This window comes from Muntiacus reevesi, chromosome 3, assembly GCF_963930625.1.
Source record: "Muntiacus reevesi chromosome 3, mMunRee1.1, whole genome shotgun sequence".
NCBI classification, from domain to species: Eukaryota; Metazoa; Chordata; class Mammalia; order Artiodactyla; family Cervidae; genus Muntiacus; species Muntiacus reevesi.
The window spans coordinates 116,163,356-116,187,363 of NC_089251.1; the positions used below are offsets into that span (position 1 = coordinate 116,163,356).

General features: G+C 48.6%; 1 protein-coding gene across 2 annotated transcripts; it reads right to left on the bottom strand.

Moving 5' to 3' along the window:
* On the bottom strand, positions 1-23,046 carry BSDC1 (BSD domain containing 1). 2 transcript variants are annotated; one of them, XM_065930303.1, is made up of 11 exons: positions 22,926-23,046; positions 22,554-22,614; positions 16,956-17,072; positions 14,773-14,940; positions 13,338-13,392; positions 11,253-11,368; positions 10,810-10,878; positions 10,560-10,638; positions 9,002-9,481; positions 3,055-3,158; positions 1-1,566 (listed from the first exon to the last, which is right to left on the bottom strand). In XM_065930303.1, the coding sequence occupies exons 1-11, from the start codon at positions 23,030-23,032 to the stop codon at positions 1,534-1,536; spliced, it is 1,389 nt and encodes a 462-aa protein (XP_065786375.1). In that variant the 5' UTR covers positions 23,033-23,046; the 3' UTR covers positions 1-1,533. The 2 variants fall into 2 exon arrangements, with proteins under 2 accessions (XP_065786375.1, XP_065786376.1); XM_065930304.1 differs by lacking the exon at positions 22,926-23,046 and adding an exon at positions 22,882-22,919.
* Between the last annotated feature and the right edge of the window lie 962 nt (positions 23,047-24,008).

Consider the following 24,008-nt stretch of genomic DNA (forward strand, 5'->3'; position numbering starts at 1 on the left):
TTCTGTTGAATCTCTTTAATAGCTGTTAACGGCAAGTCTGGAAAAGGTTCAGGACAAAGTTCTTTTTTCTTTCTTTTTTAATTACAAAACTAACAGCTGTTAGAGTCTTTTTTTTTTTTTTTTTTTTCCTTTTTTCTTATCCCGGCTACAAAATACTCTGGGGAGATACATTATAATTTAAAATATATAATATTGCACAAACAACCAACAGGTTAATTAAACTAAAGAAATAATTACAAAGAGAAAATCCCCATCCCGTGAAAAAGAAAAAAAAAGATTCAGCATTCTCTCCATCCCACCCCCTCATTGAAGGTTTGAAGTGGAAGTGACCACCACTCTCTTGGCGTCCCTCACCACGATCCCTTTAAATCACTGGTGCACACACCAGATTATGTACAAGAATCACCAGAGCAGCATCGTGAAGCACCAGGGTCTCCAGGCATTCCTGCAGCCCCTTGTCCCCCCAAGAGAGGTGCAGCTTTACCAGCGCGGAGGGTGAGAGCCACCAAGACTGGATCTGACTTCAGGAGGAAGAGCTTTTGCAGAAGCCTGTCAAGAATCTCAAGCAGCTCACCCCCAGCGTATCCCTCCAAGAGGCAGAAGGGTTGAGGCGGAGAAATTGGGCTTACCAGAGTTGTAAGTACTCGGCTTTGATCACTGCTCTGTACCGCTGGTAGCTGGCTTGTGTCCTAAGCTACGGGGGGATCAAAGTGGGTGGCTGGCTGGACAAGGTACCCCGCCAGGCAACACACGGAAGGGCCTGAAGTGGCCCCCTCCCTTCTTGGGGAGGGGAAGAAGGGCAAGAGCAGACTCTTGCAGGTGGCACAGCTGGGCTAAGGACTCGGGTGCATCCGACATGAAGACGGCTTGGGAAAGGCGCTGGGGACATACCAGCCTGGACTGGGGGAAAGGAGGGAGTTTGGTCTCTAGATTCTGAACCACAAGGAGCCCTTCCAGGAATGGAAAATGCCTGGGAGGGACAGATTCCTAAGGGAGGCAGATTTCCCAGAAATGAACGGCTCTTACCTACTGGGATAGGAACCAAAGTGTGTCTGCTAGCCCTGTCAAGCCAAGGGCAGGTGGCACGGCCTTCCCTGCTGGCTCATGGGTGACAGAGTGTTGTTTCGGCATCCTCTATGAGACCGGTGGTTTAGCCTCTGTCTAACACAGGCACATGGGCGAGGGCTATCCCTTGGGACTCCTCAGCAAGAGTCCCCAGGAACAGTGGGTATTCAGCAGAGAAATGTAGGCTCTTCCAGTGGGGGGTGGGGTGGGTGCGGGAAGTTTTCTCCTCTCAGGTCATCCTATGGTTGGCACAAGTCAGAGGTCCTGGTTTGGATTTAGCGAGCCCCTTCCCAGACGTGAGCAGAGGCCCAAAGGGCCAACAAGGAACAACCCAGAATCTGCCGAGAGCTCTGGTTGACAGAAGTCATGTGGGGGACATTCTTAGTCAGTGTCTTCCGGGGCCAGGCTGAGACGGGCGAGGGAGGTGGGAAGTGCTGTGGGTGGGGGAGCTGCTTGCTCTGGCTCCCCTCAGTCCCAGTCCTCCCACTCTACGTCTTCCAGCTGCAAAGGGGCGACAATGGAGATAATGGAGAGCACGAACACATATTTACTCCTCTGAGTCAAGTACAGATCCAAGCTCCCCCGCTGCCTCATTTCAGGATAGCCCTCCCTGCAACCCCAAGCCCCATTCTCCCGGGCTGGACCCTGCCTATGAGAATGAACCACTAGCCTCAAGGGGGTGTCTGGGGAGCAGAGCTGCCCTCTGCCTAAGGGGTGGGTCTGATGGTTCTAGACTCAAAGGAAATGCTTCTACCAGCCAACCCTGGACACCACAAGGGGATGCCCTGCCTGCAACAACCCTGTCAGTCAGTCCCTTAAGGAGAACTTGTCTCCTGCTGAGCAGAGATAACACAGCTCCAAGAGGCAGAACTTGAGAGTGGCACTCTGATCAGAAGCCAGTGCGGCACAGGACTAGAGGGGCTCACCGGGCCTTCACTGGGGGCTCTAGCACCCTAATCCCCTGCTGAAGTCTCCCAGGCAACTCTCTCTCGGCCTGCTGTCAGTGGATCCCCTGGTATAATGGGTTATAGAATGACTCTGTTCAGGTATGTTTTATGTCAGGTTTTAAAGAGGGCTACAAAGACACCAAAGCCATGATGGCCCCGTGGCGTGAAAGGGCACCATGAGCCTTCTTTCCTCTGGGTATGGTGAGGCCACAGGGGTAAAATACTCTTGGGTAGGTCACTCTGGCCCCCAGCCTTCAGTCTCCCAATATGAAAAACAAGGCCCTTCCCATCTCTCGAATCCGTTCCCTCTATATAGCAGGCTCCCTGAGCTATGTGATGGAAGGAATCATGGGGTTCTTGTGTGACAGTTCTTGACAGAACGCTGATGTGAATCAGAGGTGTGGGCTGGAGCCTAAGTCCTGTCGCTTACTAGCTGTGAGAGCTTTTTGCCCAGCCTCTCCTTCATATCATTTTTCATTTGGAGAGGTAGTGAAGAATAAGAGTAATAGGCCTCTAAGCTTCTATTTTGTGGTGGTTTCAGGAACTTCTATCAGTGCTCCCATGTCCCAGGCACTGTGCCTAACCGGAGCACATGCATCACCTACCACAGCGTGTGAGGTTATAATGACCAATGCCATGTTTAGATGGGACAGCAGGGGCTCAGGTCAAGTGATCCCACTGTCTTTTGTCTCCAAGGCTAGGGTCTTAAGATCCCACACCTGGTGAGCATGAGTCACAAGATCTGGGGCAGGGTCTGGCGTCTCTATTTTTTTGGTGGTTCCTCAGGTGATTCTGATAGGAACTAATGTCAAGAACTGCCCCCCATCCACCACTCTGGAACTCAGGGGAAGCAGAGCCTGAGCCTGCTGATGACCACTGTTGAGGGCCTAAGCGGGAGGCCTTGGCTCCCTTCCCGCAGCTGGCCACCTCAGATGGGAAGGGATCCACCGTGAGGGGACAGTAGGACTTGGTGGGGAGAGTCCTCAGACCTGGGATCATTGGGCTTGCTTCCCTGTGGCCCACCATCAGCAGGCCCACTCACCTCACCGGAGGCATCCACTTTGGAGAGTGCCATCTGTACTTCTTCTTCAGTCATGTCCAAATCAAAGTCCTTCTCCCAGTCCTCACTGATGTCTGTGCTCGAGCCTAGAACCATGATCCACAGTGTGAAAGACAGGAAGGGCATGTGAAGAGGCTGCAGCTGGGGGTGATGGAACTCTTTAGAAGGGCCTGACAAATACACACCAAAGGGCTTACATCCTGCTATCTCTGTCTCAGTGATCCCACTTTTAGGAATCTATTTTAAGGAAAAATCCTGGATTCAGTAAAAAAAATTTAACCAAAAGGATGTTTACTATAGTGTTGTTACAGTGATAAAAACTTAAAAAACCACCTAAAAGTCCTCTGCTAGGGAATTATAAAAATAAAGGGTATAGTCCTATGGTGGAATGTTATGTGGCTTTTAAAGGTTAGGTTATAGAACATTTGTATGCATGGCAAAATAATCTTACACTATTAAGTGAGAAAAAGTAAGTTACTGAGTAGTGGAGAAATACTTTGGTCTAGAAACTCCCTGGGAGCCATGGAAATCTCTCAGAAAAAACAATCAATGAACCTCTTCCTCCTTAGTCACTCCATTCTACCTACACTGATCCTGCTGCTCCTGAATCATATCAGGCACATTCCTACCTAAGGCCTTTCCAAGGACTGTTTCCTGTACCTTGAACTCTTCATTAGATACCCACAGGCCAACCTGCTCACTTCCTTCACACCTTTGCTCATATCTGACCATCTAAATGTGGCCTGCCCCGATCGTCCTATTTCCAGTTGCAACCCTATCCCCCTCACTCTGCTCCTGACGGTCTTTTCCACTGTATTTATCACTTTCTAGTGTATTACATAGTCAGGTTCTCTGTGCTTGTTGTCTAATAATAGAGAAACTAGAACGTGAGCTCCTGGAGGACAGGGATCTTCTATTTTCTTATGTATTCCAAGTGACTAGAACAAATAGTTTGTACTCAATATAACATCCATGGACTCTTTCTCTAAATCAGGGGTTGGCAAACTATGGCCTGTGGACCAAATCCAGCCTACCATCTGCTTTTGGAAATAAAATTTTGGAACATAGCCATGGCCATTTGTTGACATATCACCTATGATTGCTTTCATGTTGAAAAGACAAGAATTGAGAAGCTGGGACAGAAACTATGTCCCCCGAAGCCTAAATATTTGTGACCTGGCTCTGTACAGAAAACATTTGCTCCTCCCTGTTCTAGGTGATTCTGATGCCTGCTAAGGTTTGACAGCCACTGCTCCAAACATGTATATTCGGGTATGCCTTCTTACAGGCAATATAAAAACTAGTACATATGAAAGTTATTACTGAGAAGAATATGACAAAAGTAGTTCCTGTAAAAAAATACATGCAGTATGATTTCATTTAAAAAAATATGCTCACAGATGCAGGCACACACACAGAAAGGAAGAGCAAAATACCCATAAGAATCCAACAATGGTTATCGCTAGGTGATGAGGCCATGGTGTAATTTTTTTCTTTTTTAAATGATATATTACTTTCTAATCATTATTTTAAAAGCCTCTTTTAAAAAAGTAGGCTCTGATCCCCCAAGGGCACCACCTGTAAATACCTTGTTTCTTCTTGTCTAGCTTGCTCCTCACCATACACCCAGGCTCTGAGACCTCCCCAAGCCTGGGCCCCACATTCCTTATGAGGGTTCTTGCCCTGTTCTCTCCAGTCACCCATCTAGCCACAAGCAGTGTGGTAGTGTCTCTGGGCTTCTCTGGTGGCTCAGATGGTGAAGAATCTGCCTACAATGCAGGAGACGGAGGTTCGATCCCTGGGAATAGCAACCCACTCCAGTATTCTTGCCTTAAGAATACCCATGGACAGAGGAGCCTGGTGGGCTGTAGTCCATGGGGTTGCAAAGAGTCGGACACAACTGGGTGACTAAGCACACAGGACACAGTATCTCTGGAGTCAAGCAAACCTGGGTGGAACTCTCTTTTTTCTACTGTGTGGTCTTGGGCAAATTATTCTGGGCTTCAGTTTATTTATACTGATAAAATAAGAATAAAACCATCCTCTTTGCAGAGAACCACCAGAGGAGCTTATTAGCAGATTCCTCCCTGCCCATTCCCCTCATTCAGATTTAGCAGGTGTAGGTGGTGGCCCAGAATTCTGGATGATTCTGTATAGATCTTGGCCTGCAGTTTGAGATACAACAGTGTTACAAATAGCAGCATCATGTAAAGTGCTTGTAACATACATCAGTTCAGTTCAGTTGCTCAGTCGTGTCCAACTCTTTGAGACCCCATGGACTGCAGCACGCCAGTCCTCCCTGTCCATCACCAACTCCCGTTTACTCAAACTCATGTCCATTGAGTTGGTTGTAACATACAGATACAGTGGATATTCAACAAATGGACCTGTTAAAGGCTGGTCCTACAGTTAAGTAATTTTGCACATGGTCCCTCAGCCAGTCAGGATCAGATCTCAAACAAACACCCAGTTCTTCTGACTCCACGTTTAAGGTTCCCTGTGCTTTCAGGACACTCTGGTGGCTCATGCCTGGTTCTCTGTCAGTGCAGGCTTCCTGGGGGTGAGAAGCCAGACTCCGGGCTGATTTCTCCCTTCAGAGCTGTGGCTGTGGTCATGACAGCTCTTCCTAACCTCAGGTTTCCCACCAGGGATTTGAAACTCTTCAGGGCTGAAATGCTAGGGCAAACCCGTCGGGCAGAAGAGAGTCTCAGCTAACATTTGTGGAGCACTTCATATCTGTCTCAGAGGGTGGATGTGAACAGTCCCAGTTTACAGATGAGGAGACAAAGGCTTCGAGTGGCAGAGAGGTGAATCTGGGCTTTCTCTGCCACCTGCCTCCTCCCACCATCCTGTCCTGTCACACAAGAGTACAGGTAAGATGGCCATTACACTGGGCACGTGGCAGAGAACTGATCTATGCAACGACTTAAGACGTCACCATGGAGTGTTACTGTTTTCTTTTGTTTGTAAGGAACGGGGAGTTTTCGGGTGATTACTAACATCATAGTGCTGTCACTCACAGCACATTTTATTCTGCTGAATTGGATCTTTGCTTCTCCAAAGAAGAAATGGAGGCCAAAGTCCCTCCCAGGTGGTCAGTCAGTGGTGAAGCAGGGCCGTAAGCCCAAGGCTCTTTCCAGTCCACAGTCCACAGGGCCTGCCCCAATCTCCCCTCCCTTCTCCCTGCTGTGGGCGCCTGAGCATGCTGTTTAGTCTCCTCAATCAAATGGATCTTGGCACAAAATGCAGGTGGGAAACAGCTCTGCAATGACAGGCATCACCCTGGGACCTCAGGAGTCCCTTAGGCTCGGCCACCCCAGAGACTGCTGTACCCAGAGACCAAGCCTCCCTCATGTCATCTTTGGATGTGGACATAAGAAGGAAAGGAGTCACTCTGTCTCCAGGACAAAAAACCTATTCTTTGAAGGTTTTACTCTCTACTCTGTTGCCACTGTCCCCTCCCAATCCAAGACCCCAGCTTTGCCCCCATTAAGTGTGTGAGAGGCAGTAGAGAGCACATGGTTAAGAGCTTATGCTGCATCTTCTCCATAATCTCATTTCTTCCAGTCTCTACCCATCACATTCTTCAGTAGTCCATTTCCAAATGGAACCAATAAATCTTAAACCTTCCAACTGTGTCACTGTTATCCCCACCCTTACCCAGCTTAGAGTCTATGAGCCATCATTCTGATCACTTCCTGCATACACTAGACTTTTGTCCTTTTGAGTTCACCTGGATAAACTTAAACCCTGCTTCAGTCCAACTTCCCACCTGCTCTGTGCCTGCACCTGAGCAACTGAATGTGGTGGGACAAAAGTACCACAGTGCTGACTGGTCTCTCTCAAAATTCATGACCATTATCACAAATGGATCCTTCGAACCATCCACCCAGCAACCCCACAGCACCTGCTGAATCTATCACCTACTCTTCACTCTCCTAAAGGCTATTTCACATTTATCTAAATACCTACTGTGTGGGTGATTGATCTTAGTTTCCCACCAGTAAAAAAGAAAAGGAAAAAAAAAGAAAATCTCACAGTTCTCATAGAGTTTTTGGTGAGGATTGAGTGATATGCATATCAAGTGCTCAGCACAGACCTATATAAATATACAGGAAGTGTCCAGAGACTGGTTGGTACCTCTTACTATCTTCATCATCTCCCCGAAGCAGGGCTCTACCTCAATTTCTTCCCTGACTGAGGATCTATCATGAAACAATGACTCTCAACTTATACAGAAAATGGAAGCTTACAGAAAATCAGTAACATTTCTGAAGTCACATGGCTTATGAGCAAAGTTGGGATTTGAACCCAGTCCTGTCTGAACCCCCAAGGCTGAGCCCTTAGCTTAGCCTCTACGTGTAAAGCCCCTAGTACAGGCTGGGCATGTAATACAAGCAGCACGACCTGCTGCTCTGTGGCACCACGTCCAACTTTCTGAATTTGGCTTAAGATTTTAAGTTCTATATCTGAGCTAACCCCACCTCCCTTCTTATTCCTCCCTCTCCTGTGAACAATACAGAAAAGTGGGCTTTGGTCATCCCCTTCAACATGCCCCATGCCCTCTTCTTTCTGGATTCTGTAGGACCCTGCAGCCTGGACTACTGCTCCCCCGCCCGCACCTGCCCCAAACTCTCCAACCCACCTATACAATGGCTGTCTCCTCCTTGAAACACCTGCTGATGCCCAGGCGTTCCTTCTTTCTCTGAACTCCTCTGGTACCAAGCCTGACCCGTACTGCTTCGTGCTTCATCATAAAAGACTATAGCCTTTGCCCCTCCCTTCTCAGTGTCTCATAAAGAGTAGGTAGGAGCTCAATGGATGACCTCACTGAATCAGTCAGAAGGAAAGCACTGTGGTGGAAACTAGAAATCTTGCAGTTTCCATCAGGGAGCAGAGCAGGGTGTGAGAGGCCCGTTCCCACCCACAGCAGCAAGCCGGTCTCTCACTGCCAGCAGGCCAGTGCGCACCTGCTGGGCAAGCTGGGTGGCTGATTGGTGCCGAGTATGGGCAGACAGGATGCCTGTGGGTGAGGAGCCGAGGGGAGGTCTTGCTGACAATCGGCTGCCTCTGCAGAGGTATTCTGGATGTGACAAAACAAGCTGACACCACCGCTACCACTGTTCTTTAACTGCAGGAGTTAAGAGAGGTTCCCCCCGTCACAAAGTCAAAGTGTCTCCTGTCTAAAATTTCACTAAGCAGATAAGAAACTAAAGCTCTGTTACTTAAGCTAGGTCACTGCAAGTTCATGAGTATTCATTTTATTCTTTACACTGTACACATAAGCTTTGTTCATGTATTGTATAATAATAATTAAAGAAGGCCTTGGGAAGCTAAAGGACTTTCCTGAGGTCATCCAAGGGAGAAGACCCTTGGCAGTAATCAGTGTCACAGGAGTTCCCACCCCAAAACTGAACTGTCCAAAAGGACAGGAACTGGCACAGTATGGGAGTTAAGGGCATGGGTTTCAGGTCAGACAGACCTAGGTCTGAATCTGGGCTTGCTACTCTCTGGCTGTGTGAATTTGAACAAGTTACTTAACATCTGAGGCTCACTTTCTTCAACTATAAAATGAGGACAGTAATATAGGGAAATGAGATGTAAATTAGAAATTAACAAGCTCCCCTGGTAACTGAGAAATTAACTGCAATATTACATCCTTAACCCATGATCTGACATAAATCTTATTTTGTCGACTCTAAGACTCCAACAGTTATAAGATGCATCCTAAGTTCAGAGAATAATGCATGTTGGAATTGATGGAATACAGTAATAAACACTCAACCTATAGTAGCTGTCATCATTATCAGTATCATAAACGAAGGCCATCTCTCCTACACAAGGGACAAGGAGACAAGTCTGCCTTGTGAGGTGGCAACTCTCACCTGCCCTGCCCCCGCATGCTCCCTGGGCTTTGGCCCTGACTTACCTTTTTTCCCATTGTTGGAGGGTGTAGACTTCCCACTGTCCGAGTTCAGCTCAAACACCCGTAAGTCTGTGAGGACCTCTTCCCTGAGAGTCTCTACTCTGGCTGGAGGCCGGGGCTCTGGACCGCTGGGGCGGCCAGCGGGGGTGTGGGGCTTGGACTGAGCTCGGGGTGGGGGTCCAGTCTCACTCGTATCCACAGCCAGGTCCTGCTCCTCCAAAGATGCCTCTAGAAGCTTCTGGGACAGGTCCTTGGGCAGCGCTGGGGCCTCAGAGGCAGGGGGAGGTTTGGCAATCTGGGTCACCAGGGAGACGCTCTCACTGCTCTCCGAGGGGGTCACCTCTGTTGGAGGCTCGACGGGGGTCACCAGATTCTCTTCACAAGGGCTCTGGGGACCAGGTCCTCCTTCAGGGGATGTGGAAGGTCTGGCCACAGGAACCTTTGCCTCTTTTAGGGACGTGGGTGAAATGCCCGCAAGCTCCTCTGTCAAGAGAGAAAGGAAGAAGAAGAGAGTGATGTACTCTGGTCAGCCCGAAGACCATCATGGAGACCACCAGACAGACCTCAGGTCCTCATCAAAGTCTGCTCTAGTCAAACTTGCTGGAGTCGGTTTCCTCACCCCCTCTCCATGGAAATTCTGTAGGTACTCCCTGCTGGTCAAAGTATCTCCTACCCGTGAGGCCTAGTACATGTCTGGTAGGCACTCAGCTTCTAGAAGTGCAGCCCAAGGTAACATGACAGCTTAGAAAGTCAAGACCTGAAAGTCAGTCAGGATGAGGTTCAGGTTGAGCTCCACTACATCCCTGATGCATGATCTCGGGCAAGTCACTTAACTCTCCTTTAACCTACTTGCCTCATTTGCAAAAGAGGGATAATAAAGTTGTGGTAAGGCCCATACATGTAGAGCTTTTAGTATGGGTTAGGCATATAATATAAGCACTTAGTAACTGTGTTAACATATCATACAGGTGGCTCCAAGACACTCCTAATAAGCTGAGCTACGAGGCAGAGGAAGCTCAGCTCTGTCCCTAAGCCAACGCTTCCCAAGTCTGGCTGGGCATTAACATTACCAGCAGGGCTTGTTAAAAATACAAGTCTGGGATGTCCCTGGAGGTCCAATCGTTAAGACTCCATGCTTCCACTGTAGGGGGGTGTGCATGTTTGGTCCCTGGTTGGGGAATGAAGATTCCCCCCAGGCTGCATGCTGTGGTCAAAAATTAATTTTAAAAATTTAAAAAATATATAAGTTTGGCCACATGCCCCGAGTTTTAGTTAGAAGAAGAAGGAAATCTAGAATTTCAATAAGCACCCCCTACTCTGAAGCAGCTGGTCCATGGGCTCGAACTGACACATACAATCTCTGTAACCTAGACCTGGGGTCCACCAGCCTTGGTAAACACCCCCTTGTTAGCTCAGACTATCCTTGGCACCTGCAAACACTGTATTCAATCCCTCCTCTTTCCTGAGGTGCCGTGTCCCTCCAGACTTCTGAGAGAATGGCCCAGACAGCCCCCAACAGGCAGGACTTGGTACTTGCTCATCGCCTCTCAATACCTCTTACCTTCTTCCTCCTCCCAGTCAGGCTCTTCAGAGATGCTCTGTTCGGCCCGCTGCTTCAGGGCATCCCTCCGGGCCTGCTCCTGAAAGTGGGGGAGGAGTAGATGGCCAGGAGCAGTCAGGAAACCCCCTTTCCCAGACTCTGGTTCTGACTCCAGAACTCTTGGTACCCTCTGTCCCCTTCTTCCCTCAACAAAACCCAGCCCCCTACCCCAAGGCTGCGTGGAGTACCTCCCCTGCTTAGACCAGCATACCTGCTCCAGTTGATGGACTTTATAGAAATACCGATGCCAGAATTCTGAATGGGAAACAGCTGCAGGTACCTGGAGGGAGGGGACAGTGGAGATGGGACTTCAGAAGTGGTTGTGTGGGGTCCATGTCCCCAGCCTTATCAGCCAGCTCCCAGTCATTCTGGATTTCAGAGGGTCTAAGCGGCTGAGCTGTAATTCTTACAGCACTTCCAACCCCCAGACCCACATTCCTGGCCCAGGAGGTAGAAGAGAACTCCCATCAGGCTTTGTTGGCCCTTCCATTTCTCACCGTGATTGCCAGAAGCCTGGTGACTTAGATTCCCCCACCTGGATTCTTGGCTCAGGAGCTGGCTGGTGAGGCTCTAGGCCAGAGGACTCCACAATGACTCTGGACATGTCCCTCCCACCTCCCCACACCTTCAGCCAGGAGCCGGCAAGGCCCTCACCATCTTGGTGTAGAGGGCACGGATGGAGGGGCTGCCTACAAGGAGCTCTGAGACCTCCCCCTTCTTCTCCTCCAAGCAGAACTCGGAAAGCCAGGTGTCAAACAACTCTGGAGGCCCTGCAGAGGGACGGATACTGATGGTCAGTTCTGTGGGGCTGGAGAAAGAACCCTGGGCTTAGAGAAAACACACCGAAGCCTGGACATGGACAATGACGAAAGCGTAAGGTTTCTTCCAAAGCCATGTGGCCCAAGGTAGGGGATCAGGCAGGGTGAAGGGGTGGGTGGGCCTACTATCAGGGCATGGCCCCTCAGTGATCTCTGGGGGGCTGCAGTCTCCTGTCTCTCCAGGGCCTGCGTGGTTTGTAGCTCCTTACACTTGGCTACCAAAGCCTCTCCTCTCTGCAACAGCTGCTCTCACGTCACCAGTGACACCCTGCTGCCAGATCCAACGGCAGCTTCTCTGTCCTTGGTCATGTGACCACCCTACAGCTTCTGCCCTGGGAATCACTACCTTCCTCTTGAAGCCCTCTTCTCTCCTGGCTTCTCATTCTTGAGGGTACTTCTTCCCACTGCTCTAGGAGTTCCACCTGAGTCTTTGGTGGGCTCCTCTTTTTCCTTTCCTGATCTCTTCTCATTCTCCATTTTCTCCCAAGATGACCTCCACTAGGCCCCGAGTTTTGACCTCCCCTCCCACTGACAGTTTGTCAGTCTGGCAGCTGAAGCTACCTCCTGGGCTCCAGATCCAGATCCCGGTGCCACGACACCGCCGCCTGCACAGATGCTGCAAACCCAACATGCGCGCCCCTTCTCCCCTCCCGCACCTGCCCCACCCAGCTACCCACCGGCGACCTGGCGGCCCTCCCAGGCTCCTTCCTTATGCAGTCACTCTGGATCCCACTTCCTCAGGGTCTCTTTTTTTTTTCCTCAGTGTCTCTTAAATGCACACCTTCCTCTCCAGTCTACCTGGCCCTTCCCTGTTTCTGGCTTTACCTCTGACTTGAGGATTCCTACCCAGCTTCCTAACTGGTCTTCCTGTCTTGTTTCTCCCTCTCGGTTTCATCCTTAACAAAACACTGCCTGAAGGCTCTTTTATAAAATGCAAAATCTAATCACATCAGGTCTTAAGGCTCTTCAACAGTTCTCTACAGTATGGCTTTTTAGACTATGGTCCAAGGATAGGCTTCAAAGGGTTAAAGAATTCCCATACTACATATACAATTCTATTGAAAGAGGGCTTATGATTTTCAACAGAGTTTTAAAGGTCTTTGTGACTCAAAAAAAGGTTAAGACCCACTACCTTGAGTCTTTCAGGACAAAATTCCAATTTCTTAGTCTGGTACCCAAAGCCTTTCAGTCCAGTGCCCCTGGCAGCTCTCACTGCCCTCATTTCCTCACACATACTCTCTGTCTGGTGTTCTCGAATGCCTAGGTTTTTCTAGACCTTCAAATGTCCCCGTTGTCATGCTTCAGCATTGTTCCCCCACTTCTACAAGTAAAATTAGTTTACTTCTAATTCATTGTTAAAACCTCAATTCAGGTGTCACATCCTAGGTTTCCCAGGCTGGGTTATGTGCCATCCTCTGGGTTCCCACTGCTCCCTTCTTCTGTGGAAGCAGTCACTCCATCTCTAGCTATCTTTGCTTTATTCCGTTTCTCTCTCCTAAAGGCAGGCAGGTTCCTGGAGGTCTGGACAGAGTTGATTCAGAGTTTCACTCATTTCTGGTGTCTAGTTCCCAGCCTAGACACCAGCTCCCCTCTCTAGATGTGGGGTGTGCTGTACATCGGAAGCTTAGTGAACAGGCCAGAGGGAAGGCAGGCAGGGCAGCAGGGCAGGGAGGGAGCCTGAGTGAAGACGAGGGATGAGAGGAGCAAAGCCTCTGTAGATGGGGATGAAGACAGTCTGAGTTCAGGGAGGAAAGGCAACCATCAAGCCATCCCACCAGATGCGGGGTTCAAAGTAGCCCCCGCTCTGGTCCCTTACACAGAGGATACCCGGCCACTGCTACAGAGACAAACAGGGCATACCATCCAGACCCCCTTGGCCTCCCTGCCCAGCAAGCCTGCCCCCTCACCACTACCCCCTCACCATCTGGTTCATTGCAGTAGGTTGCTGGGTCTGACTGCAGGCTATAGAGGCGAGCCTATAAAAAAGAGAAAAAAGAAGAGAGATTCTGGGGTGCCGGGGACAGAAAGCAATGCCTCTCTGCCAATCAACCACGACCCAACTTCTCCCCTGCTGGCTACCATACCGACATGGCACTTGGTAATTAACAGTGTGGGTTATGAGTGGAGCACTGAGCTAGGAATCTAAAACTGGGGCTCCTAGAAAAATGATCTTTCACCCAGTATTCCACCCCTGGAAACTAAGAAAATAAAGTAAGCCGGCTACAAAATCATACATATAAAATAGTTTTGAATTATATGATATAGAAATCATATAAAATCTATATGATATAGATTAGTGCACATATATTAATAAAGTCCAAAATTCACTGGCAAATTTTGAAATATTTAACTCAAGTTAAAACAATTCATCAAGAATTTTAATTTCATAGCCAGTCTGCCAAATGAACTGCAAGTTGTGCTCCCATTAGGGCCCCAGGAGTCGTGAACTTTAGCTGGTACATGCAAAGCTCCTCCTTCCTTCCTCATTGTTACAGGAAGCATGGGTGGGCTGCATCAGAACTTTAGCAAATGGTTTTGGTTGATTCACTGTTATAATTTAAAATTCTGTAATTAAAAAAATTTCACAATCCACTTAAATGTGTACTAACTGGCGGTGCTAATACTAGTGCTGAAAAACATGCTTGAAAAATCATGCTTGGGGTGGAAATTCAATGTGGTAAAATGCTGGCCAAACTGCTGTGACACCACACCGCGAATGTGGGAGAAAAAAACTCCAGGGAATGTGAGAAATAATGATGAGAAAATAAAATGCAGTAGAAATACACTACTGCTGCTTCTGCTAAGTTGCTTCAGTCGTGTCCAACTCTGTGCAACCCCACAGACGGCAGCCCACCAGGCTCCCCCGTCCCTGGGATTCTCCAGGCAAGAACACTGGAGTGGGTTGCCATTTCATTCTCCAATGCATCAAAGTGAAAAGTGAAGGTGAAGTCGCTCAGTTGTGTCCGACTCTTAGCAACCCCATGGACTGCAGCCCACCAGGCTCCTCCATCCATGGGATTTTCCAAGCAAGAGTACTGGAGTGGGGTGCCATTGCATTCTCCGAGAAATACACTACTGTTGTTGATATAATTGCTTTGAAGACATACTCCTTCTGTACATTTATTCCAATTAAAAATTAGTCTTAAACAACACAAATGTGGAACTCATGCCTGTAAAGACGCTCTGGAGCACTTCTTGTTATGGATGAAAGTTGAAAGGAATCTAAATGTGCAATACTAGAGAAATGACTGAATAAATTATGCTATATACACCTGCAAGAATTTAAAAACATTAAAAATGATGGTGATAAGGAAAGATCAGGTGGGAAGCTAGAGCCCGGGGCTGCTAGTGAATACCTTGGTGCCATCATAGGGCTCAGCGGTGCCAGAAGGTGTGCCCATCAGGGTGATGACGTCGCAGTCGATGGTTTTGTCTGGTGAGGGAGCAAAGGTATCAGAGATCACCCCCAGGAAGTCAGACAGCCCTTTCTTCATTTTCTCTGTCGCTCCAGAAGAGCCTTCAGTCTGCAGAGAGAAGCCAACAGAGGAAGTAAGTGGCTCAGGAGCAGGCTGCGATCTGGGGTACGGGGTAGAAAGGGGTGAAGCATCAGGGGTCAAAGTGTACTGTGTAGGGGCACCAGGGAAATGTTCACAACTGTTCACCCCATCTCTGGGGCTGGAGACGGACAGAGGGGCAGCCAGGGTCCCCACCCCCCAGATGGGGATGCAGATTAGGGCCACAGTAGGCCTGTGTAGGTCAAAGCAGAGCTCCTTGACTGGCCAAAATTTCAAGGCCAGTGAAGCTGATCAAAGATTGACAGGAGAGGATTCATGGCACAGACATTCAGCAGGGAAGAGGACTTAGAAGGAGAGAGATGGGAAAGGTACCAGCTTTCGGGTCAATCTGGGATTTGAATCCCAGCTCTACTACTTGTTAGTAATGAGACCCAAACCTCTCAGAATCTGTTTCCTTATCTATAAAATGCAGATAAATATACTTCCTGCAGGGGTTACTTTGGAGATCTTTTAAGAGATAAGGCATGTACAATGTCTGGCGCATAGCAAACATTTAATGACCAGCAGTACTGTGACATTACAGTCTCAGCATCACTGCTCAGGAGGTATTTTGTATGAAAGGCTGAGGAAATACGGGCAGGATGAGGAACAGACAGCCTTGCCTAGAGACAAGCCTGGGACCAGCTGAGGGCCAATGCATGGACCCTCTAGAAGGGGCAAGTGGGGCACCCATCTGAAGCCATGCTGGTCAGAATGCCCTTGAGCAAGAAGGGACGCTGTGCTGGGAGACAGGACCAGGCTCCACAAACCCTGCAGCAAAGTGTCATATTTACTCCGATAAGGCTGCCCAGGCATTTTAAACATTGAGCCTATCAACTGTGCCTGGCACATGTTGGCACAGGTATATAATTGTATTTGTTGAATGAAAAAAGGAATAAATAAATGAAGGAAACAAGTCGTGTCTCTGCTACTGGCTGTAATGCAGCAGTTCAGCTGGGTGACTACTTGTCATTCATGCTCATCAGTGGCTGTGGTCAGCAGGCAGACAGTATTTTCTAAGATTCAACAAAAGAAGCTTGGCTAAAAACACTCCCCAATATGTTTTTCATAACATGGTCTCTAATTACAAGGCGACTGATTCCGCTGGTGATCAAAGAAACTGAAGTCTGTTCCACTACTAAAGGGGAAGTTGTAATACAAAACCAGCACCCTTTACTTTCTCAGAAATTTGAGATCTGTGGGGGTATCTCTGACTGTACACAATTTTCAATTTTCATGCTGACTTGAGAATCTAACTCCTATCTCAGAGGAGAATTCCAGTATACATCTCTGATTGGTAAAACCTGGACCAGTAAAAATACAAGCTGGCAAAAACTTTTTGGAGGTAGCTCTACAGAAGACATTAAAAGGTCTAAAACTATATTCATCTTGTATCCTTTTCAATACCTTATTTGGAAGAAATATTAAAGGCAAAGATTAAGCGATCAGAATGTTGACTGTAGCTCTGCTTATAATATTGGAGAAAACTGAATCAGGAAACTAGGAACTGGTCAAATCCACGTAATAGAATACCATGCCGTGGGCTTCCCTGGTGGCACAATGGTGAAGACTGCCTGCCTATGCAGCAGACACAGGTTCAATCCCTGGTCCAGGAAAATCCCACATGTGGCAGGGCAACTAAGCAGTGCACCACAGCTCCTGGGCCTGTGCTCCAGAGCCTGGGAGCAGCAACTGCTGAAGCCTGCACGCCCCAGAGCCTGTGCTCCTAGACAAGAGAAGCCACCACCACGGGAAGCCCAGGCACCACAGCTAGAGAGGAGTCCCCGCTCACTGCCGCTAGAGAAAAGCCTGAGCAGCAGCGAAGACCCAGCACAGTCAAAAAGAAAAATAAATAAATAAAATGTCAAAAGAGAAAAAAAGAATACCATGCCATTTCTGATGCTGTAGAACCGGGCCTGCAATTTATGAAACATGGCGTTCAGGCGATGGGGGGCAGTCCCTGGGAGGGAGGAGGTGGTACTCACAGTCAGCTTCTCCTTGACCACGCTGGCGGTGGCCGCAATGGTGCAGGCTGTGTCGTGCTGCACCACCTGGGTGAACTCCGTCAGGTCCCGCTTCATGAACTCCAGGGCTTCGGAGGACTAAGGGAAGAGACAAAGGAATGACAGCCGGCAGCTCCCCCTCCCTTTGTTTCTGTTTCCTGAGCCTCAGTGCCAGACAGAAACATGGCGAGCCACTGACATGGGAAGCCTGAGCTCAGAAACAATGCTCACTTGTCCCAATTCCACGACCTGGGATTACTCAACAGCAGAGAGCACAGAACTCCCTGCTGCTCTGAGAACGGGGGACTGAGCTCAGCCCAGGTACTTGTAAGCTCTGTGGCCAGGAGGAACTCTCATCAAGTCCTCGGTTTTCTCCTAGGTAACGAGGGAGGTGGACTAGAGCAGTGGTTCTCATGAGCAGGCTGGGCTAGAGCGCACGTGTAGTCTGAAAACAAGACAGACTTTGCATCACATCTCTATGCTGTAAGCCATGACCTTTGTCTCAATTTCAAACATGAAGAGAAATAATTTTTTTGAATCAAAGAAAAGTGTTCTCTATTTTTACTTCTTTTTTTTGTTACAAGGAAATTCAGTTGAAATATGAGACTGCAGGTGAAAATATTTGTGTGAAAGGTTTCACAAATTTCACAAACAGGTTGTATTGGTAACTGCAATAGTTTAGAAAGCTTTTATGAGCAATTTTTGACAATACCAGTAAAAAGGTGTGTCATTTTTTTATATTCAACAAGAGGGGTGTTAAGAGAAATATTGGATTAGATTCTCTCCTAGACTGCCTTGGTTCTACCACTTCAAAGTTCTGTTCATCCATAGAGCTCCTTCGGGCAGAACTGATACTTGCTTCTGTCGGACAGTTTTCCTCTCACTCTGCACTCAGACCCAGTGGGCGACAGCAGCCCTTCAGCTCTTGTTTAAGTCTTACCTTGTCTTCATCCTCACCCACTCTAAGACATCTTCCTGGACTATCTCTGTGCTCACCTCTGCAAGCCCTTTCATTTTATAAGGGATAGTTATCTGCATTTTTAAAGTGTCTTTTTGAGTGTTCTGGTGATTTTTTTCCTTTGGGGAAAGGTCTGCCTTGTTCTCACCAGCTTGGGAAGTCTCATCTATCACCCAGAGGCTTCTTTGCGAGTGGGAATGCTTCCATTTCAGATCTGGGACTCCTTAACTGGACCGGAAGAGTCATTTTTATTAATTCTCTCTCCATGCACACCACCACCACCACCTTAGTCCAGGCTAACCTGCTCTTTCATCTGGACTCTTCTCCCAGGTTGCATGAAAGTGAAATTCGCTCAGTTGTGTCCAACTCTTTGTGACCCCATGGAATTCTCCAGGCCAGAATAGTGGAGTGGGTAGCCTTTCCCTTTTCCAGGGGATCCTCCCAATCCAGGGATTGAACCCAGGTCTCCTGGGTTGTAGGCGGATTCTTTACCAGCTGAGCCACCAGGGAAGCCCAAGAATACAGGAGTGTGTAGCCTATTCCTTCTCCAGGGGATCTTCCCGACCTAGGAATTGAACCAGGGTCTTCTGCACTGCAGGTGGATTCTTTACCAACTGAGCTATGAGGGAGGCCCCCCAGGTTGCATAAGATGCCTCTAATATCTTTTCCTCATGGCAACAGGGGGACCTCTGTAAGTCAGAGCAGATCGAGATGCCCTGTTTTACAGTCTTCAGTGGCTACACGGTATCCCATGGCAAGTATAAAAATATAAAATCTTTCCCTTCGCTTACAAGGTCCATATAATCTCGTCTCTGGGAGACTCTCCCACTATGCCCCTCACTGAGCTCCAGGTGGCCGTGCTCAAAATTTCCCAAATGTTCCAGTATCTTTCCTACCTCAGGGTGTCTGAATACATCATTCCCTCTCCTTGACACAGTTCTAACTCTTCAAGACAAGCGAACAAACACAATGAACAAACCCCCTCAACCGGATAACTCCTGTTCCTCCTTCAGAGCTGCGCCTACATGTCACTCCCCTGGGGAGCTTCCCTGATGCCACCTTAGACCAGGCTGGCTCTTCAGCTCACGGCACCTGCGTGTTCTCTTCTTTAACATTTCCTCTACTTTAGATTTCTGATACCTGTTCACTGTCTATCTTCCTGGGTAAACAGCGAGTTCTGTGAACACAAAGCCTTTGTTTTTTACTCATTGATACTCTCCCAGTGTCTGACATAGAGCCTCCCATAGAGTTAGACTGGCATGCACCAGGGCAGTTTTAATTATTAACCATTTATATGATTATCTGACGAATGGCTGTCTCCCTCACTTGACTGTGAGCTGAGAGAACCAATATGAATAGACATGGTACCAGTCTTCTGGAAGGTCACAGTTTCCTGGGGAAAATGCTCATATAACAGTGCTGAGGTGCAAGGGCAGAGCAGTGACCAGTGTATTGTGGAGAGGCTGGAGCGACTTGGTGAAGGGAAGCCTGGACGGAGCCTTAAAGAATGAGTAGGAGTTACTAAGGAAAACTGGGCATGGTGGCACCTGGAGTTTACTGAGGCCTACAAGCATTTCGGTCCTGGGAGAAATGAAAATAGAGAGCAAAGCAGAAGTGGTGAGGGATAAACCTTGAGAGGGTGACCATGGGGGGCCTGGTCAGCCCTGATGGTGATGGGAAACCACCAAAGTCTTCAGGAGGTAGGACATGATGAGGTTTGTGTTTTTGACATGTCACTCCTAAGACTGGGATGGACGACAGGTCCAAGACTTGAGTAGACTAGAAATGGAGGAAGACCAGTCAGAAGGCTGGTGCAATAGTCCAGGAGAGAAAACAGAAGAATATGAATAAGGACAGTGCTGGTAAGGATGACAGGATGGAACTGGTTCAAGAAATATTAGGCAAAAGAGATAGATTTGGTGATTAAATAGATGTGTTGATTGAGGGAAACAGAGTCAGGAAGAGCTACTGGCAACTAAACTAGCTGACTGGGTGGTTGCAGTGCTGCTAGCCAAGGGAGGAAATGCTGAAAGGGGAGCAAGTTTAGAGAGAAGCTATATAGTATATATAGCTATATAAATATATTCTATAGTCTATATATTTTGGAAGCTATATAGTGTCTGTAGTGACTGGGGGATATTTGGGTCAATTGTCCAGCAGGAACTATTCTCAAACACTAAAGCTCTGAGAAAAGGACTAGGAGTCACCCTAAAATGAAAACGGAAGAGCTCACCCAGGAAGAGTCCATTGAGTGAACACAGCAAGGCACTGAGGACCAGGTTCCTCAAACACCACCTTTAAGAGGCAGGCAGAGGAAGAGGAACTCGTGAAACAGGAAAGCCTGGAGAAGGAGGTGGAGAACTGAGAGAGAATCATGCCATAAAAGCCAAGGGAGTATACTTTCAAGAAAGAGAGAGCGACTGCTAGTGTCTAATGTAGCAGAATGGTCCAGGAAGATAAGGGCTGAAAAACACCCACTGGATTTGGCAAGTGGTAGGTGAAGCCGAGTGTTTATAAAGATAAGTCTACATGTAGTGGCTTCAGGGGTGGGGACAGAGTCAAGAGACATGATGTTATTGACTTCAAATTTTAAAAAGGAGGAGGTGAGGCTGTCAACTCGAAGTAAAAAAGGAAGTGGTTGGACAGGGAATGTGAGGGGAGAGTTAGGTTTGGGGAAAGCTACTAAAGGCAAGAGGAGGAGCAAATATGAGACTGAAAACACTTGCTAGGGTAGGGGGTGGAGGCTGAGAGGCCCAAGACCAGGCCCAGATGAGTCTGGGGAATCCGTGGTAGAGGCAAAGAGCGACGTGACTTTTCCCACCAGTGTTCATGGGCAAGTGCAAACACACACACACACACACACACACACACGGAAGTAAGAGGAAGAGGAATGCAGATTTCCCACCAGTGTTCATGGGCAAGTGCAAACACACACACACACACACACACACACACAAGGAAGTAAGAGGAAGAGGAATGCAGATTTCCCACCAGTGTTCATGGGCAAGTGCAAACACACACACACACACACACACACACAGAGAAGGAAGTAAGAGGAAGAGGAATGCAGATTATATCACCATATCAAAGCTGTAGTTTCCGGGGCCCACCAGTGTTCATGGGCAAGTGCAAACACACACACACACACACACACACACACACACACACACACAGAAGGAAGTAAGAGGAAGAGGAATGCAGATTATATCACCATATCAAAGCTGTAGTTTCCGGGGCAGTATATGCTATGGGGTGCAAGAAAATTGGGGGGGGTGTGGCTGGGAACTGAGTGGTCCAGACGGAGCCAGGATAGTGAGGGAAGGAAAGCACTGAAAGACCACGAACAAAATTAATAGAAAATGGTAGCTGGTATTTAAAAGGTTTCCCCATCACTCTCAGTACTTAAAAAAAAAAAGGACTTATTTAATATTTATTGTGTGCTAGATACTGTTTTGGTGCTTTACATATAGCATCATTTAATCATGACAACAATTTTATCAAGTAGGTATTAGTAGTCCCACTTTACAGATGAGGAACTGGGGCTTTAAGAGGTTAAGTATCTTGCCAAAGTTCATATAAGTGTAGGAAATTAAGTCTTTTCTTTTCAAATGGGGAACTGTCAAAGACAAAAACAATACCCCCTCCCTGTGCTTCAAATGAGAGAACAAACATGGAAGGCTAATTGACTACCTATTTTTTTGGGTTATGGGAAGACCAACCTTCACAGTAACACATAGGAGGCCCTCACACAACATTTGCTAAACAAATGTCAGGCTCTCCTTCCAGAAGACTGCTCAACAAGAAGCAAGCTACTCTTAGGTCCCTTCTATTAGAACTCAGTTTGAAATTCTCCGAGTCTTCATTAACAACATAAACAGCTCAGGTCATTCTCAGGTTTTCTGGGCTGTAGTTGAAAGGCTAGTATGCAGGCCAGCGAGGATAAAAATGCTCACACAGTAGAGCATTGATTTAACTGAAGCCAGAAGCCTCCTGGAGTTGCCCTGAAGCAGGACTCACCCCAGATGCTTGAGGTTAAATAGTAATTAACTTTTTCCAGAATTCAGATGAGTTGGTTTTGACAAACCAGCATGGAATGAAACAGGAACACACACTAGCATTGTCCACGGGCAGAGCCAAGCCTCACTCACCCCACAGAGATTGCTGTCTCCTCACTAGACCATGAGTTTGGGGAGGCCCAAGACTGCATCTGTTGGGCTAATGTCGGTATCCTGAGGACCAAAGAGTCTGAGAGTGCGCAAGCATACACTCATACATTCCACTATTTGCATGACTATAGGAGTAAGTTTCTATCGCTAGAATCCTTTTTCTTCAAGGCCTAGATCAAATGTTCTCTTTTAGGAAACTGTGAATTTCCCAAGTGGGAATACATCGCTCCTTCCCACGGATTCCAACGACATGGTAGCTCCAGTCTTTAAGACCATCTTTGTTTCACTGTAGCTAGAGTCACACTGGTCTGAGTCGGGGGTCTGTCCTCCCGGAGGGCCCAAGTCAGCCCGGTCCCCGAGGCCCGGAACCCACAAGGTTCAGCGGGACAGGCTCGGAACAGGGTGCAGGGAGATGGCTTGGGGCCCTACCGGAGAAAGGGCGCTGGCCCAGCTTACCTTCTCCTTGACTGCCTGGTAGCTCTGCTGCAGCCAGCTCCGCCACCATCCCACGTCCTCCCTGTGGAAGACAGACACATCTGGCGGCCCCGCGGTGCTACTGTGGCCCGCGCAATGATCGGGTCTCAGTTCCCCTCTCAGATGTGGCCTGTGGGCTGGGGCATCGCAGGCAGCTTCCCCACCCCCTCACGCTGCGATTCCACCCCGCCCTTTCAGCTCCGTTCAGGCCCGCGCTGGCCTCCCGTTCCCCCGGGGGACTCTGGCCCAGCACCCCAGCCCTGGGGAGAATTCGGGGCCCAACGCCCGCAGAACTGGATGACGGGCTCACCCTTCCGCCATCTTGCCCGCATGACATCACCACTATTTACTGACCTTTGACATCCGACACGGCACCGCCCCCTCAAGCACCACCCCGGAGCGCGCGGCCCAATCCCGGCGCCGACATCGTCCTCAGCCCCATCTCCGCCCGGCTCCATCATTAGACTCCGCCTCCTTAAACTCGGTCCAGGCTCGATCCAGGGTTCGGACTTAAAACTCCGCTCCTGAAAGCTCGGTCCAATCCTTACTCAAGATTGTCTCCAGGCCCCACCCCCAAATGTTAGCCCCGCCCCCACAACGTCGAACGCCTGTCGGTATCCGCTGACATCGGATACGGTGGCCGCTTTGGGTCAAGGTCGGCCGTGTGGCTGGGGGCTCGGGTTGTAAAACGGGTAGAGAGGAGGCAGGGAGCGAGCCAGCCTGGAGCTCGAACGTCTGTGGCCCTGAGCGCAGGGCTAGGACCGCCCCCCTTTATGAAACTTGCCGCGTAGCCGCAGCCTGGGGTCTCTTCGGGCCAATTGAGCAAGCGCAGTCCGTGGAGCTCTGGGTGGGGGTTTGGAGGAAAATTCAGAGATGTCTTCGATGCAACCTCTCGGGGAGGCGCTCTCAGGAGATTGGGGAGACAGACACATTTAGTTAGCTCAATTTTTGGCGACCCAGTTCAAAACTACGTGAACTGGATGTGGTCTGGAGAAATCCGGAGACAGTCTGGAGGAGAAAGACTGTGTGTGTGTGTGTGTGTGTGTGTGTATGTGGTGTGAAATCCGGAGACAGTCTGGAGGAGAAAGACTGTGTGTGTGTTTGTGTGTGTGTGTGTCTGGAGGAGGAAGATTTTGTGTGTGTGTGGTAACTTTCCGAATGAGGCCTCCGTTTCACTTACCGCCTCATCTGCTACCTGCCTGCATCTGCGCTCTCATACTTTGGCCTAGATCCCGTCCTCTCTTTAATTTTTAAAATTTTTTACTGGAGTGTAGTTGATTTATAATCTTGTGTTAGTTTCCGCTGTACCGCAGAGTGAATAAGTTATACATTTGTGTTCAGTTGCTCAGTCGTGTGACCCCATGGAATGTAGCCTGCCAGGGTGTTCTGTCCATGAAATGTTCCAGGCAAGAATGGGCTGGGATCCAACCCACATCT